Source organism: Struthio camelus, chromosome 3 (genome assembly GCF_040807025.1).
Source record: "Struthio camelus isolate bStrCam1 chromosome 3, bStrCam1.hap1, whole genome shotgun sequence".
Taxonomy (NCBI): domain Eukaryota; kingdom Metazoa; phylum Chordata; class Aves; order Struthioniformes; family Struthionidae; genus Struthio; species Struthio camelus.
The window spans coordinates 140,344,415-140,360,117 of record NC_090944.1 but is presented as its reverse complement, the minus strand read 5'-3'; the positions used below and the strand labels follow the sequence as shown (position 1 = coordinate 140,360,117).

The following is a 15,703-nucleotide window of genomic DNA, read 5'->3' as shown; positions in this document are numbered from 1 at the left end:
CTCCTCCCTTCTGAAAGCAAACGATAACAAAAACTACCTGAAAAGCAGCAGGAACAAATGCAGCCTCTAACATTTTTCTCAGCCTGAAACCTCCTCATACCATCACTGTATCCTAACTTCATTGCAACACAAAAGGAAGATGAGTTGGCAAGAGCCAAGAGTTTTCCTGATAACGCTCGTGCTCTTTACCAGAGTACTACAGATACAAAACTACACTCCTTAGCCAACATTCGTTATGGTTTTACCTTGAACTGGAAACTGTGAGGACTTGGATAAATGGATTGAAAGACTTCTTGTCCCTCCTTGTTTCACTGTCTTTAAAAAAAAAATTATCATTCTTAATGACTGGACATCACCTTTCTCACTCACAGTTCGCCTAAAGTGAGACCCCTCCCCAGATAATCATTTCTCCAGCTCTCTTCTCAAGGTCAATAGAGTGATTCGGTCCATCAGCTTAAACCTGGCCTGTCTCATGTTTTCCCAGCAACTTTGTTAACTACCTCCTTGAGACTCCCTGGCCCTCAACAAGCGCAGTCCTGCAACCTTTCCAGCTCTCTAACTCCAGCCATCAGCCACTTTCTGCAACCCCGTTCTGCCCATCTGTCCACCCACTGCCAGAAAACAGAAAACTCTCCCAGACTAAGGCAAGAGAAACGCAACAGGGGATTTCTGTGTCACATTTTCAGGCTCCTAGTTGAGTGACCTATCATCAGTCCATTCAGTAAAGACCTGCATCGAGAACTAGACCTTTTCTACAGGACATAAGGTGGTTTCAGATATCTGAAGAAAGGCTATCAGTCTCCCATAAATTTAGGTTAGCATTAGAGTTATTTCTGCATCTCTAGGAACTGGAACGAAAGAAAGATATCAGTATAACAAAGGACTACTCCTTCTCCTGATCAGCAGTCAGGACAAGCAGGGAAAATCTTCAGACTGCTGGTATCTTCCAAATCCTTTCTTCTTTGTTTCCCCATGCCTCCTCCCTAGACCTTCTTGGCTGTTAAAGCGTTTCAATTATATTACTTCATACCAGCCTTAATCTTCAGTCTTTCTTCTTGGGTAATAGCTACTTAAGAACTGTCATACAGATCAAGTGATTACTGAGTTCACCGTCTGTCCTCTGCCAGTGGCCAACAGCAGATGCTTCGGGTACTCTGGCATCTGTCCTCAGCAGCTTTCTACTTAGCTCTTCGCAGTTGCAGAAGATTCAAAACTTGACCCAATTCTCGTCCCTTTCAATGCTGTTTGCAGAGGTCTGATTAGCTCAGAAAAAAAATCACTTACCTCTGGTCAGCTTTTATTTCATTGAATTTCTGGAAAGCAGTGAGCTCCAGACACGCTGGCAGAATTGTCCTTCTCCATCACTGCACCATGCTACTGACAGCTCACACTGCTGTCCAGCATACAGGCTAGACAGGCAACAAGGCTCAATTTCTTTTTAATAGTTTCTGTAATGCAGTTTCTAAAATTAGCCCCTACACTAAGCCTGGAAATTTTATCTAGTGTGAAAACAATTTTGCACTTTTCACATCCCTGATCTTATGATTTTTGTATCTGACACACACCATCTGGTTCACACAGCCATTTTTCCTATTACAGAGTATCGCCCATAGCATCACTCCTAAACGGAAACAAGTATGTTCTGAACCTAGATTTGTTCTTTGCTGCTAGGAAATGCCTCGACTGTCTCGGGGGGTGGGGAGGCGGGGGGGGGGGGGGGGGGGGAATCGATGCATTGGCTACACTGTAGTCTAACGCCAGCGAATGCTAGTTTATGGAAAGGGAAATTACAGGAATTTGAGCATAGTATATAAAAAATACCTATCGGCTTCATGGTTAAAAAACAAAAAAAACTCCCCACTGCAAGAATGCAAATCGGCTTTTGCCACGAGAGAGATTTTGATCACTATTACAAAGGAAGTACATTTTGGCAGTTATTTACGTACTACCATACGTGAGTCAAAAAATGGCTTTATCCTGTGTGGCACTACTGGGTATAAACATCAAGATCACTAGAGAGCCAGGGGCCTCTAACGCTACACTATTTCACATTCACAAGATATATCACACGTATTACACCTTGCTTATGCGAATAACTTTGAATCTGGGAAGGACGATATGCATATTAGTCAGTTGTCCTCACCTTTTACATGAAAAAAAGTATACTTTCATTCAGCCTCAGAGAAAGCCAGAGTTACAGAATTCCCCCAAATACACTTGTCCCTCTGCCTCGCTGGCAGCCTGCTTCTCCCTCCTCCTGCTGTCCTACGCCCAGTGTAAAGCTGGGGAGAGGTGAGCTGTACAGCAAAAGCCCTCAAAGACCAAGAGCCACAAGACCAACCACCCCCTTCAGAGGGCTGAGAAAAGGTGGGATTTCAGTAACAGCCCAAAACCTGACAACGACTACCCACTAGCTCACTACTCACCTGGTAAGATCCTGGACCGCAATTTCTCATGATGTTTTTTTAGTAAAACACCACCAGCACCACCACTCCCCCCCCCCCCAACCTAAATTCCAGAGAGAAAGCCAACAGCAACACCTCAACACCAGGTGAATCCTGCTAGCGCATGGTGAGTAAGGGCACGGCCAGCATCGTAACCAAAACGCATTTGACTCAAGCTTACAAGTGAGATGATATGGGATTTGTTCAGAGAGGTATAGAGAGATGGGAATACTTTCAACAACGCAGGTCCCCTTTTACAATCTCTTTTTTTCTTATTTTACTCAAAGCATTTATTTTTCTGTGCTTAAAAGAGTATGTGCTTTTTTGGAAAAAAAAATTTTTTCAAATTTTGGATTGAAGAGCTACTAATCTTTCCCTTTTGTTGCAATTGCAAACTAGTATGATAAACCACGTGTATTACCGACGAGTGCTTTCTGTAACACAACGAAGCAAAGTCCATGCCTACCCTAAAAGAGCAAACATTCTGCTTCAGAAGTTCAGTTTAGCTAGACAATAACGATGTTGCAACTTAAATCCTCCTAGCACAATTGACATATTCACTCAGTTTTGACACTGAAAATTTCTCATTTAAGATCTCTCCCAATCAGTATATGCATGCTTTTACACAGAAAAAAAACCCACGCAGAGGCTCTCATATGACAGTTAAACCTTGCTTATGTATGGACTCTAAAAATGAACTTCTGGAGTGCAACCATGGAAACGGTGAAAACCGAATTCATCTAGCTTTTCTGGCACTTGTGGATCTTTCTGTGAAAGTACTACAAATCATGGACTTAAAACGCACAATAGGTTTATTGTTTCACAATACTTCTTTCTTCCCATTTTAGTCACGAATTCAAGGACATAATGACACATAGATGTAGAATAGGGCAAAGAAAGAAGTGAAACTTTCAGAACAGCTGAAACTTTTTATTTAATTACCACTTTTAACTAGCTGTATGGCCAGGAACTAGAACTAGTTAAAGGAGGATGAATCAATTTCCATTTCCACTTGATGCTTTTCCTTAAACGACTCCAGAGCATTATAAAGTTTTGTCAGCAACCCAGAATTAAGTGAGAAGATTTTTATTTGAAATGAAAACTTCCTACAGGAAAGTCACTATCTCCTCAATGCTTAGCTCTGCTTGCTCCAGAATGACAGATACACTGTTGTAAACAAGCTAATACCCAAAATAGGGACATACAGATAATGCTGACTATCCAGGCCATTGACTGATCACACGCGCTTTACTAGCCAGTTCTCAAGTGTCCACTGGTGACTACTGAAGAGGATATTCTTAACGTTCTCATCAGTACTTGAAACCACGACTTATCTCCTAATCCTACCAGTAACACATTTCAACAGCCACTTACAAATGCAGAGCTACTACGGTGTGAATCATTTCCCAAAACACATAGCTGTCTATTTTGGAGTCTGCTCTTTCCCTCCCCTACACTTTATTTCAAACAGCACCACTGTGCTACTTTGTTATCTTCGATTCTTACAAAGCTCTGTCAGAGCAACCTACTCCCATCAGCAGACTCTGCCAAGGTGGACATGAAGCCAGCAGCTTGCCTGAGATTTGCAGTTGTAATGAGTGAGGACAATTAGCCTTTGTTAAACAATGAGGCCACGTTAAGTGTGCTTATTCCAAAGTGTCAAGCATGCGGCTCCTTTACAGTGAACCCTTCCTAAAGGAACTTCTACTTCTACACAACCGCAAAATGAGCCATCTCTTCTCTGAACTTTACTGCTTTAACTGTTTTAGCCTCCCTCCTGCCAGAGGAGGGAACGATATAAATAACCGTCTTGGAAGTCAGCTCCCAAAAAGGTTGCTGCAGTGTGCTATTACACACTTCCCTTTTCACTCTGGCACTGACCTGCCAGCCCATGAGACGCGCAAAATATAGCTAGCTCTTTCTGACCGTCCTAGCCCAGAACGTATCAGCTACAGCAATGCCAGCTCTCCCAGTGTTAGGGCAGGTTCTGTCTTACAGCTGAAGTGCCACCATACCAATGAGCCAACTAATTCATTCAGAGTACTAGGCACAGTATAAACTGCACTGGCACCATATTCTGCCAGCAATCCTTTGAATTATCATTCAAAGCTAATTCATCCAGGCAAAGTGCTCTTCTCCTGTAGACATAGTGCTTCTGGTATATAAGCTAGCTTGTTCAAAAAGCACTGCTCTGTACTATGCCTGCATATCCTTAGAAAGGAGGAGGTGATTTTTGGCCACTTCTATGGGCACTCTTGTCACAGGAGGCAGAGGATCAGTTAGAGCAGATCTATGTAAGAGTTGGCTGAGAGCACGATGCTTCTTTGCTTGATCTCAATATTCTTATTATAAAAGCCTTTGCTGGTTCCCCAGAGATTAGTACACACTGCTCCCAGAAAGCTCAGCTGCTGGGGTTAGTCACACTCCTTCCTCTCTTCCCCAGTCAGCTGCGTGATGGACAGCACAGAGACACAGACTCATTTTTGGGAAGAGGGGAGAGAAGGAGCAGGACCAAAGAACAGGTCTGTCTGCAGAGTCACAGCGCTGGATAAAATAAAGGCTGTAGTAATACCCAGCATTGGCTCCAGAGGCCCTTCTCTCCCATCGCTATCCTGTTCTAGCCCTCACGCTGCAGGTCAGCTCGCTGCAGTGGCACAACTACAAGTTTGTGAGGCTGTGCTACAAAATACATTCCTGAAGTGGTGCAGCTAAAAATAAAAATGAGTGTGGGATGGCAGGAGAAGATGGGAGACGCTTTTACCTCCAAAGCCGTTGCATCACAGAACTGCAGCCAAAATAAACTTCATTTACAGCTCTTCACATAACATGCTATCATATACACACGTTCAAGAATTATGTACATTTCTGCTTCAGTTTAAACATTAAAAATACTAAATAACATTTCATGCGTTACATAACCATATTCAGCTTGTATAGATATGCAATGTAGTCACATAACGGTGTTAAACTTCTTAATCCAAGTAGAGGCCCTTGAAGCATGCAAAGGCAAACAATTTTTGCTAGTGAACTTTTGAACCTCAGTTGAAGAAAACATGCTTGCTGAGAGACAAATTTATGATAGTAAGCATCACTGGCAACCCAGGACGTTTCATTCCACTGGCCACCCCAGGGGAAAAAAGAAAAGCATATAGAAGAGAAACCCCCTTTTCATGTTTAATGAACCAAGTAGTAAATTCTCATTCTAAGGTTAACTAGGAGCCACTTCTAAGCAGTTATCCAAGGGAGCCCCAAAAACAAAGAAACAAAAATCACTGATTAGAAAAAAATTGTTACTGTTGCCCTAAGTTGTAAAAGGTGCAATTTAAAAATAAGAATTGCTTGAATATAGCTGGAGACAGCAGAGAAAGAGCCAGAAAGAACTAAGGGAATGAAAGTCCCAGAAGTCTTCCTCAGCCTCCTGGGTAACTTCCCACGCTATCATATATGCAAAGCTGCATTGCTTATCTTTACGCAGAAAGGACTTTGCCCAATGATAAACGGAGCAATAAGTCCTAGCACAACCACCATCTTCTCTCCCTACTTCACAGGAAGGGAGATGAGCACTTAAAAACACAGAAAAGCAGGAAGGGAGATGAGACTTTTTTTAAATAGAAAAAATACATTTCCTAAACCTGCCACACAAAGTCTTAAAACTGTCTGCCCTACTCAATTATTCCACATCTGCTCCTAAGGCTGTGACATTTCTGTGACATACTAAATACTATGAAATTAGGAGTATTCTCATTTTGTGGTCAGTATCTATTCTGTTTTGTGGTTAATAGCATAAAAAATACTGTCACTGCACCGCAACTCAATAAACTAGTCTGGGAATGGCTGTGTTTAGACTTCTCCTGGCTTCTAGTATTTGAAGAAAACAGACTAGACTTTAACCTATGCTGAATTAGACCTCTGTCCAGCAAACACTTACACATGTACTAACCACTAGGCAAATGACTAGCCATGAGATATACCAGTGTGTTACTTAAACTACAAGAGCAAGCTTTGGCAGGGCGCAGACCATAGATCTCTCTGGGATTTAAGCTCTGGGTCTAACGCTGTAAAGTTGAAAAGTTAATAAAAATCAGCAAGATTAGGCCTTTAGGAATGCAACTGAAGCTTCCAGGCAGCGTTATTCGTATGCTGTGCATGAAATCAGGAAAGATTATGCTTTACAAACATACCTTAAAAAGTGTCACGGTGATTTCCACGTTTTCAGGAACAGGCCATACCACTACCCCACGGTATGGGTTTTTGATTCCAGGCTGCCAGCTATGAGCCTAAAAGAAGAAAAGAAACAGTTGTCTTAATACCAGCATAAAAATGCTGACTCTACTCCCCTGGGACCTAGCTGGTATAGGTAGATGCAATGGTTTCTGACACCAACAGCTGCTGTCTTAAATATATGACACTACTGAATCCTATAAAAGACATCATTTAAGAATGTGAGGAAACTCAGACCATTAGCCAGAATTTTTCCACTGAACTACAACCGTCCCTTGCAAGGTCCTGCGCTCTGGTTTAAGTACTTAGTGCAGATCAGGACTCTGCAAAATGGGAAAATTTTGCAGAATTCTGCAAAAATGAAAGCCATGAGGAAAGACAGAGCGCTTCCATAACAAGTTGAACTTTATTTTGGTTTTATCCAGATGAGGGAATGCTTTTATTTAAAGAAAATTTGATGAGTACAAGCACGTTGTGCAGGCATAGCCATCTTTAGATTTAAATAAAAATGTCTCTTGTTGGTCTATTTAAGAAAAAATAAAACAAAATAACAATTAAGAGTATAGATTAAATGTTACTAAAACATTTAAACTCTTTAAGAATTAATACGTTGGGGTAGCTACAACCAGAAAAGATCATGACAGAAGACAGTAAAATAGCCTGAGAACTTGCCTACCTTTGAATATCAGTTTGGATGGATGGATGGTCTATATTTAAATTGTAACAGCTAGTCCTGAAAAACGCCATGTGTGAGCATTTCTATTTTGGAACAAATATGCTTTTTTTCCAAGCTTAGCTTAATCCATTTTGTGATGCTGTAAGACAGAAACGAGGGAGGGAAGCTGGTACACAAGTGACTGCTGAGCAGCACGGGTGCTATTAAAAATTTGTTGAATTTTCCTTAGGAAAAAATGTATAATCTAGCTGCTGTTATCTGAAGCCAATTAACTTTTTTTTTTTTTTTAAATTCTAGAGCATCACTCTGTTCATTGCAGTCCTGTTCAACGCTCAGAACTCCAGATTAAAATCCCCTATTAGAACAAATTATTGCTATAATAAGGTTAGTAGAATTTGCATCTCGCTTACCCTAAGGTTATCTGGGCTACTTCAAACATGAATTTACTATACCAATGGGGGAAAGACACAGATGGTGAAACAGTCCTATTCAATCACATAAATCATATCTCTAGATGCCAGGTTCATATTTGACAGCCCCATCACACAGGCCTGCTGCCTACATGAGACCTCTTGCATTCAACCGGGCTCTCAGCAAGCAATGCACTACCTCTTGTGGGTCACCAGAGCCTGCAGCATCACAGGCACTGCAGGCAGACTCGCTCTTCTCTCTCTAATCCCTCAAGGCATACAAAGTAGCATCCTGCAGATTAACTAAAGGGGAAAACATCTGCTAAAGCAGCAGGGGCAAGAAAGGAAGGATGCAAAAGGGAGAGACAGAAGATTTGGGAAGAGAGATGAAGGTAAGGAATGCAGAAACTGTTAGCAGAATTCAGCCTATGTAACCATCAGAGAAAAAAGCCCTACCTCCACAGCCATACATACACACACACACACACACACACAGAGTGCACTCTCTTTCATCTTGTTATTTTTATTTCCTTAATATCGCCAACTCTTGTGATTCTAACACAAACTTTCACAGTCTTTGGTGTTCTGCTTAAAAACCCAACTCCCACTTAGAGCTCTCCTAGTCAGATCAGAAATTTCAGTAACGCTTCCACTCTTCATGCTTACAGAGTAAACTTAATGAACACAATTTTGGGCAGCCGAAGAAAGGGGGAACAGCAAGCAACTAGAGAGAATCGTGTCACCTACAATTTTTAATTCCAGGAATTTCAACCGAATCTCATGATTCTAAGGCAGACGTTTTTGAATAACTGGGCACACAATGCTGCTCATAGTTTTACCCTATGAGTATATTTTGTCCAAAAAAGATGTTTTGTGAGCAGCACAGACAATATTAATCATCATACCCACAGCTCCAGCCTGTGACCCCCCCTCTTCCACAGGCCCTGCAGTCTCCCACAGTACTCCTCACTTGTCCGACCAGGATAGTCGGTGGGTTTTAGGGTAGTGATCCAGAGCTGCACACGTGCTCACCAGCCGGCCAGTCTGTGCTCACGCAGCATTTTAGAAGAGGACAGAATCATAAGCCAACTTGTCCTCCATAGGGAGGCAAATTTAGATCTTCATTCTCTTCCCAGATAGCAATTTTCGCAAGATTCATGGGTACTTACGGCATGTCTGGGACCTCTGCTGTTCTTTCAGTTTTGGCTGATAACGACCAATATGTCAAACCTTTGAGGTCCAGGACTGCTCAGTTGAAGATCACTTGTTTCATTCAAAAGACAAAACAAAAAACAAAAAACAAAAAAAAACCAAAGCCATACACATCTAGAAAACAAGCACTCACTGATGTGGTCAAAGCTTGAGTACAAGAACTCTGTCAGCATTGTCTCCTAGCAGGGCAGTTAGTGAGGCACAATGAAAAAGAAGAATCTTATATATGTACCCATATACACACTTAAGTAGGCATATACACATACACACGTATATAACAATTTTCTGTTACTGTAATTCAACAGGCATGTCACTGAAAGCACCAGCGAGGAGCCTGCAAGTCCTAGCTAATGAGCTTTTAGAGCAAAGCTCTTCTGTGATCAGCTCAATGTTATTAAACCCTCCTTTAGCTTTGAAAAAGAAACACTGTACCACAGAAACAGCACAACAGATAAAGAAAACATCAAAACTAAGTGCCTGAGTTGCTGGAACAGAGGAAGGGAAAGTGGAAAAAAAAAAAGCAGGAGGGGGCAACAGAGGAAGGACTAACAACTCAAGGATAATTTAAGGTTAACACGGAGAGCGTTATGACAACACGATTCTTTCCCATGCCGCAGACCCCTGTGCTGCAGTTTCTTGAGAGCAAATCTGGCCTATACTACATACCCTTAAAATTCCCAAAATACAAGCCTTTGCTTTGGCTTTTAAACCGAATCGGGCCACTAATGCAAACTGCCAACAATTCTAGCCTCCATTTTGAGAAAGGCAATTTTTATCTGGGTTCAGAAAATACTAGTAATTGGACCTGAACAGTATGTCTCAACCCTAATTCTCACCTCTAACTCAATTTCCCATTGGGCTGTACCTTCTAGACCCACTTTCCCTCATCTCCTACTACGCTTCACTAGCCATTTCCCTGTTTCATGTCTCTCACTAGAGCCACCAGGACAGAAGCAGTCAAATAAATGTGACCATCAGCAGCAGTTACCTTGCTCACAGTCAGTCCTCCCCTCCCTCTCGACCTGCAGTCATCTCCAAAGTCCCACAGAAGAGAGCCATAGCCTGGAGAGAGGCTAGATAGAGGGGCAGAGGATGGAGGGGGACAGAAGGGTGGAAATGCTCTGCTGCATTTCAAGTAGAAAAGCATCTACTCTCTTTTTCTCCCCACTGGAAAATGCGAGAAAAAGATGTAGTGTGAAAGCTGTTTTAAATAAGGAAACAGGAGCTACAGAAGGGGTCACTGAAATAGCCTATAAATAGACTAGAACTGGGAACACAAATGACACTGTCCAACCTACTGGATAACTGTAGCACAAAACAGATGATTAATTACCCACCGCGGGCTGACCTGGACCATATCAAACTGCCTCCCACTCTCTGCGGACAAATTTGGAAGATGGCAATTAACAGAGGCCCCAGAAAAGGTGATGCTCTTGCACAGTTTGCTCTTGCAAACTAGGTAATTTCGTAAATGCTTTGGAGAAAAAAGAGCTCCAAATTAAGAATCTAAAGATTAACTCCAATGAATAGAAGAGAATGTATAAACAGTTATGTAGACCCCTTGTGTCATCCTCTTACAGGGAGGAGGGGAAAATAGCAAAAAACAAAACCAAACAAAAAAAAAACACCCCAAAGGTACACCAAAACAATCTTAGTTGATTCCCAGAAAAACAAAACAAAAACGCAAAAGAAATTGAAGATCACCCTTGCTTACAGTTGCTGCTCAGATATTAGATTATGGAACAGGAATAGAACAATCTTCTAAACCTAAATGAAAGGCAAAGTTGAAGACAGTCCCAAACCAAGAACTTGGGTTTCACAGATGAAGGCAATAAATACTACCAGCAGCTGTTCATCAGGGAAGGTCTTCAGGAAGAAGAAAACTAGATGCAGACAAATCAGCTAACTAGAGTACATCAGGAAGATCATTCCCCTAACTCATGCATGCAGTGCAGCACAGTAGATTTCATGAGCTGGAGCACACGCCATTCACATCATGACCAACTCTGTTCACTGCCGCTTACGGTTTTCCATGTGTCTACAGGAATCTCTCTCCTAACCTTTCAAAGGCAAAAACATTAAATTATTCCAAGAGCCTACCTTAAGAAATGCTTTATATTATTCATCCACCTGCTTCAACCCCCTTCATTGCTGTCCCCATCTCACTGTCTCTCCGTAGTCCAGTGTAATTGCAAGTTAGTTTCCTGTAAGGTCCTAGGGTTGACCTTAATATTTAAGCCTGCTGAAAGTTATGAAACTGTTAATATTTATGAATCAAAAATGCGTTCCCCTACAACTAAGCCCTCAATATTGCTGTTAAAAAAAACCCACAAGTCAGATTCAGACCTACCACTGCTCCTCATCTGCAGCTCCAGGAGAGGCTTTGCTGTGAGCCAGCAAAGTCTGAGCTGCTGCTTTTCTTTCCTTGACAAAAGTTTTGCCAACTGCCTAATGACCAGCATGGGAGGAAACAAGGAAAGGTATAAACAGCTCTGTGGCTTGTCTCTCCAGTAGGCTGTCCATGGCACACGAGCCAAGCAGGAGCTTCGGGCAGCTCAGCTGTAAGGCACGTCCCTTTCCTTCACAGCGTTACCCAGGCAGAACACTCCAACAGGACGGGAGAAAACATGAAAGAACAAACAAACAGAAGAGGAGGAGCTGACAACCAGCAGCCACATCCCTCGTCTGCTGCCTCCACATCGGGGCAGCTTAACGGAGGCTGAGCATCGCTCTCACTTGCCCTATACGGCGAGTCCCACCGCGGCTGCACACCACCTGGGGCCAGCCAAGGTCAGCATGACCCAGCCGCTAACAGACCCGCTGCAAAAGGAACAGGCAGGGAAAAGCTGCCCATTCCCCCCCACCAAGGAAAACCTCAACAGGCAGTTTGTGGATGGCTTCCTCTTCTGCTGTACTACAGCTCAGTGACACAGAGGGAGGAGACAAACTACAGACCATACTACAGACTGCATCCCCATGATCATCCCGAAATCACTGTTTGGCCCTTCAGTTAAAGACGCCAGGCACCAGAACAACATTCCCCATCGCACTCCTGCCCTGGGACCCAATTCAGAAAAACCAGCGTGTGCCGAAGAGGAGAGCTCAAAGCCCTTCGGCACGCACTGGGAGGCTGTCACACAACCCACTGCTATCCATCTCCGCTAAAAGTGGATGAGGGAACCGGCAAATTCCCACAAGCCTTCCCATGAATCTCTTCGCTTCATCAGCATGCACATGTGTTACAAACGTAATGACATGCCTATGTATTACTGCTAAAAAGCTACACAGACTACTAAACTTGGAAAGGGAGTCAAAACCAGTCCTCAGGAGGGAGGTTCTCTAACACTAACCTAGCTGTTCAAACTTAAGTTGACACATACGCATTCATGATACACTCCTTAAACCCATGATTCATGCTATTTTTTTTCTCCAGACTTACTCAGCCTTACTCACTGCCCAGGCTAGACGATGCTCAGATAAGGAGCAGCAATTTAATTTCTCTTTCTCATCATTCAGTTTCTGGTCTTATTTACTGGGCTTCTAAAAAAAAAAAAAAACACACACACACACACTGAATACGTAATTGTTTTTCTCACAGTTTTCCAGGACATCACTTTTAGTCGCTGCATTTCAGAACGTCACCACAATTTAACTGTACAGTATCCCTAATTTACAAGCAGAGAAAGAATAGCCAGTCTCTTTTTAGCTATTAAGCACGAAACAATCTTTTGTTTTCTTTTCCAAAGCACAGATTTCTTTGACCTCAACTACAATGCTGGCTGCTCAACACTGCAAGTCAGTCTCCATGTGCTAGACACCTGCTAAGTGGAAAAATACATCAAATTAAGCTTTAACAGCTTATATAGTCTCAGTCAGGAACTTTGTGGATGAGGATGGGACAAAACACAATTCCCCAAGGCAGCATTTTACCACATCACAGTGAGGCAGTCTTTCTTTCATGTCCTATACCTTCATACGCACCTTCCAACTTCCTTATGAAATGAGCCATTTCACTCACTGTTCAGTCCTCACGTCCTCCCTAGCTACTGTCTGCTTAGCAAGGTGGGAATGCCATGGAAAAACAATCTGCAATTGCCTTCTTGCAATGCCTAAAAGGGTATGCACCAATCATGAAAATGACTCATCTAATTTTGAGTGCTTGCCTTCGCAACCTTAAGATCTTTTGCCTGCATGATTTCCTTGTTCAATAATAAGCCAAGAAGCCCCAGAAGTGCCATTACTGAACTGCATTGGTCCCAGGTAGTCATCAAATGTTGGATTCACAACACATGCCTTTGTAACTCAAGTCAACAAAAAGCAGGCAGGGCTCGCACTAGGCAATGAAGTAGCTAGCAAAGGCAACAACAAATTGCCAAGGACAGCAAAACGGGTGGCCCAATTGCCGATTTATTTGCACCACACGCTTCAGAAGCTGGGCTGGCTGCTCTTGCCGAGATGGGATCAGCTGGCGTGTAACAAGGGCACCAGATACTCCTAGAGCATGAACAACAGCAATGCCCCTTTTCCTTTCCAGGCAGGGAAGCCTTGAGTCTGGTTCAGTAACAGCATGATATTATCCTACCCGTGTGCTATCCACTAGAGACAAAACAGACGCACGTTTTGCCCAATGAACCAGTCATTTCTTACACAGTAAAACGAGATGCCAAATCTCAGGATCTCTGAGTGCCATTGCCGGAAAATGCACTCCGATGCATATAGATCCTTTTTACTCTGTCCCTGTCCCTCTAGTTCTGTTGGCTCTGCCGTTACTGCTCAAGTCCTTTCCCTTTCTCCAGTGTGGTTCCTACTCCCCTGCATTTAAACAGCTTTCCTTAGAGCTGCAGCAAAAGAACTGAAATCACAGGAAAGGCACCTTCTTCTCAGCTTTGATATAAAAAGGATCTTTTGAAGAATAATTCTGTCAAGCTCTTAGAAATAAGCGCAAATTTAATTCTTCAGAGGCATATCATTTGACCAGAGGTCTGCATATGTTCACAGGAATAGCAGAAAGTACCTCCTTGTCATCATGGCAACATCTCTTTTCAAAATAAAATTTCTTATAGTTCAAAGCTTGGAAATGCTAGAGCATCTCAGTGAAATAAAGGCAAACATTTTACAACACGTTTTCCCCTTGTTCTACATGAAAACAAGGGCATTCCTCCTCCTCTCAAAAAAAGGCAAGTCCAAAATCTCAGGGCCTGAAAATTTGGGGGTAACCTGCCAGTGTGATAGATGCTGAAGAGGAAGAGTTAAGAAAGTCCATTGCTACAAGGTTCACCTTCTGTAAACTATGGATGTTGGTAACTGTATAAACGGGGTTGGAAAAGTTGTGGCCAGACCCATCTCTAGATTCTGATATAAGAACATTCACATCTAGCAGACTGGTGACTTTTTTTCCAAGATGGAAGTTCAATTTAGTTCAATCTTGGTTCAGTAATTCTGCGAGTCTGTGGATGACCATAATCTGTTCTAAACTCCAGGCACACACGATAACGATGCCCAACTACACAGAGCCAGCTTGTCTTCACACACTTCCTTAAAAGCATCACAATCAGACCCCCTCAGAGAGAGGGAATCCCAGAAGAGAGTTTTAAGTAATTTAAATCTGCATTAAGGTCAGTAACCACTGGACGTCTAAGATCCTGATCTATCACGCTACTATTTAAATGCTTTTTCAAAATGGCTATTGTTGTTTGGTTGCAACATTCTTTAAAACTTAGATTATAACCTAACACATCTACAGCTCCCTACCCCACATTTCCCAGAGCAACAACTAAAATATTCAGACTCCTGCACATGATGCCTTCCATGATTTCTTCTAATTGAGGGACCATTTGTAGTTTACTAAGAAAAAGTATGCGGGCCAAAGGCATCAACATGAAAATCACAGAAAATCACAGGAAAAAAGGGCTTGAAAGGACATCAAGAACTCAGTCTTTGGCTCAAAAGCATCTTAAGATTACTTCAGCTAGGCAGGCCAGTCCCATACATACATAGCACTATTATATCATCTTTAAAGTTAGACTACATTTTTGAGTACCCTAACTATCTGTTAGGGATATCCCTAGTTATCCCTAATTATCTGAAAAGTTGAGAAAAAGAACTCATCATCTCCAAAGAATTCTTGACATCATCTTTACAGTACAACCTCATCCCTCTCTTCCTTCTCAAAGAAGCTGAAAAACATGGAAAAGTGTTAGTGCTTGGTACTCTGAGCTCAGCGTCTGTCAAAAATAAGTAGAAATATTTATCTGACTTGCTTCCAAGAAAGCAATTAGATGAAACAAATAACGTGTTGAATAAAGAATTTTACTGGCAGGATGACTAAGAGATTGAGAACATTTATTGATCTACAGTCTTGGACCCAAATCACTCAAATTACATCAACTACCTAAGCTTTAAAATAAACCCTGTCCAAAGTCCAAGCCTTAGGGCCAGTCAGCATTTTTTAAAGCACCTTTGTGGGATATCACTAGGCAATAATTAAGTAATTAGCTAAAGACTGCTGAGTCTCAGACAAATCTGGGAGCTTATCGGAGAGCTGTATTTAGTGCCTGAAGACCAAAAGAATGGACACTCACTGAGGGACATATTCTAGAATTTTATGGTCCGGCCGAAATAACTTCAGCTCAAAAGCTGAGCTAGCGTCAGAAAATCCTCTCACTTGAATGCAATGTTGCCACTGGAACCTAAGGCATCACGGCCGTGATGCCCGGTACAGGATCACAGCACTTTACAAA

At 42.3% G+C, this 15,703-nt stretch overlaps 1 protein-coding gene across 28 annotated transcripts in view; it reads right to left on the bottom strand.

Moving 5' to 3' along the window:
* The window catches only part of EHBP1 (EH domain binding protein 1), a 283,064-nt gene that overhangs the window by 171,683 nt on the left and 95,678 nt on the right, over window positions 1-15,703 (bottom strand). For all 28 annotated transcript variants that reach the window (XM_068940596.1, XM_068940595.1, XM_068940601.1 and 25 more), the window contains one exon: window positions 6,626-6,721. In XM_068940596.1, the coding sequence (XP_068796697.1) occupies window positions 6,626-6,721 (96 nt within the window). The remainder of the gene's footprint in view (window positions 1-6,625; window positions 6,722-15,703) is intronic.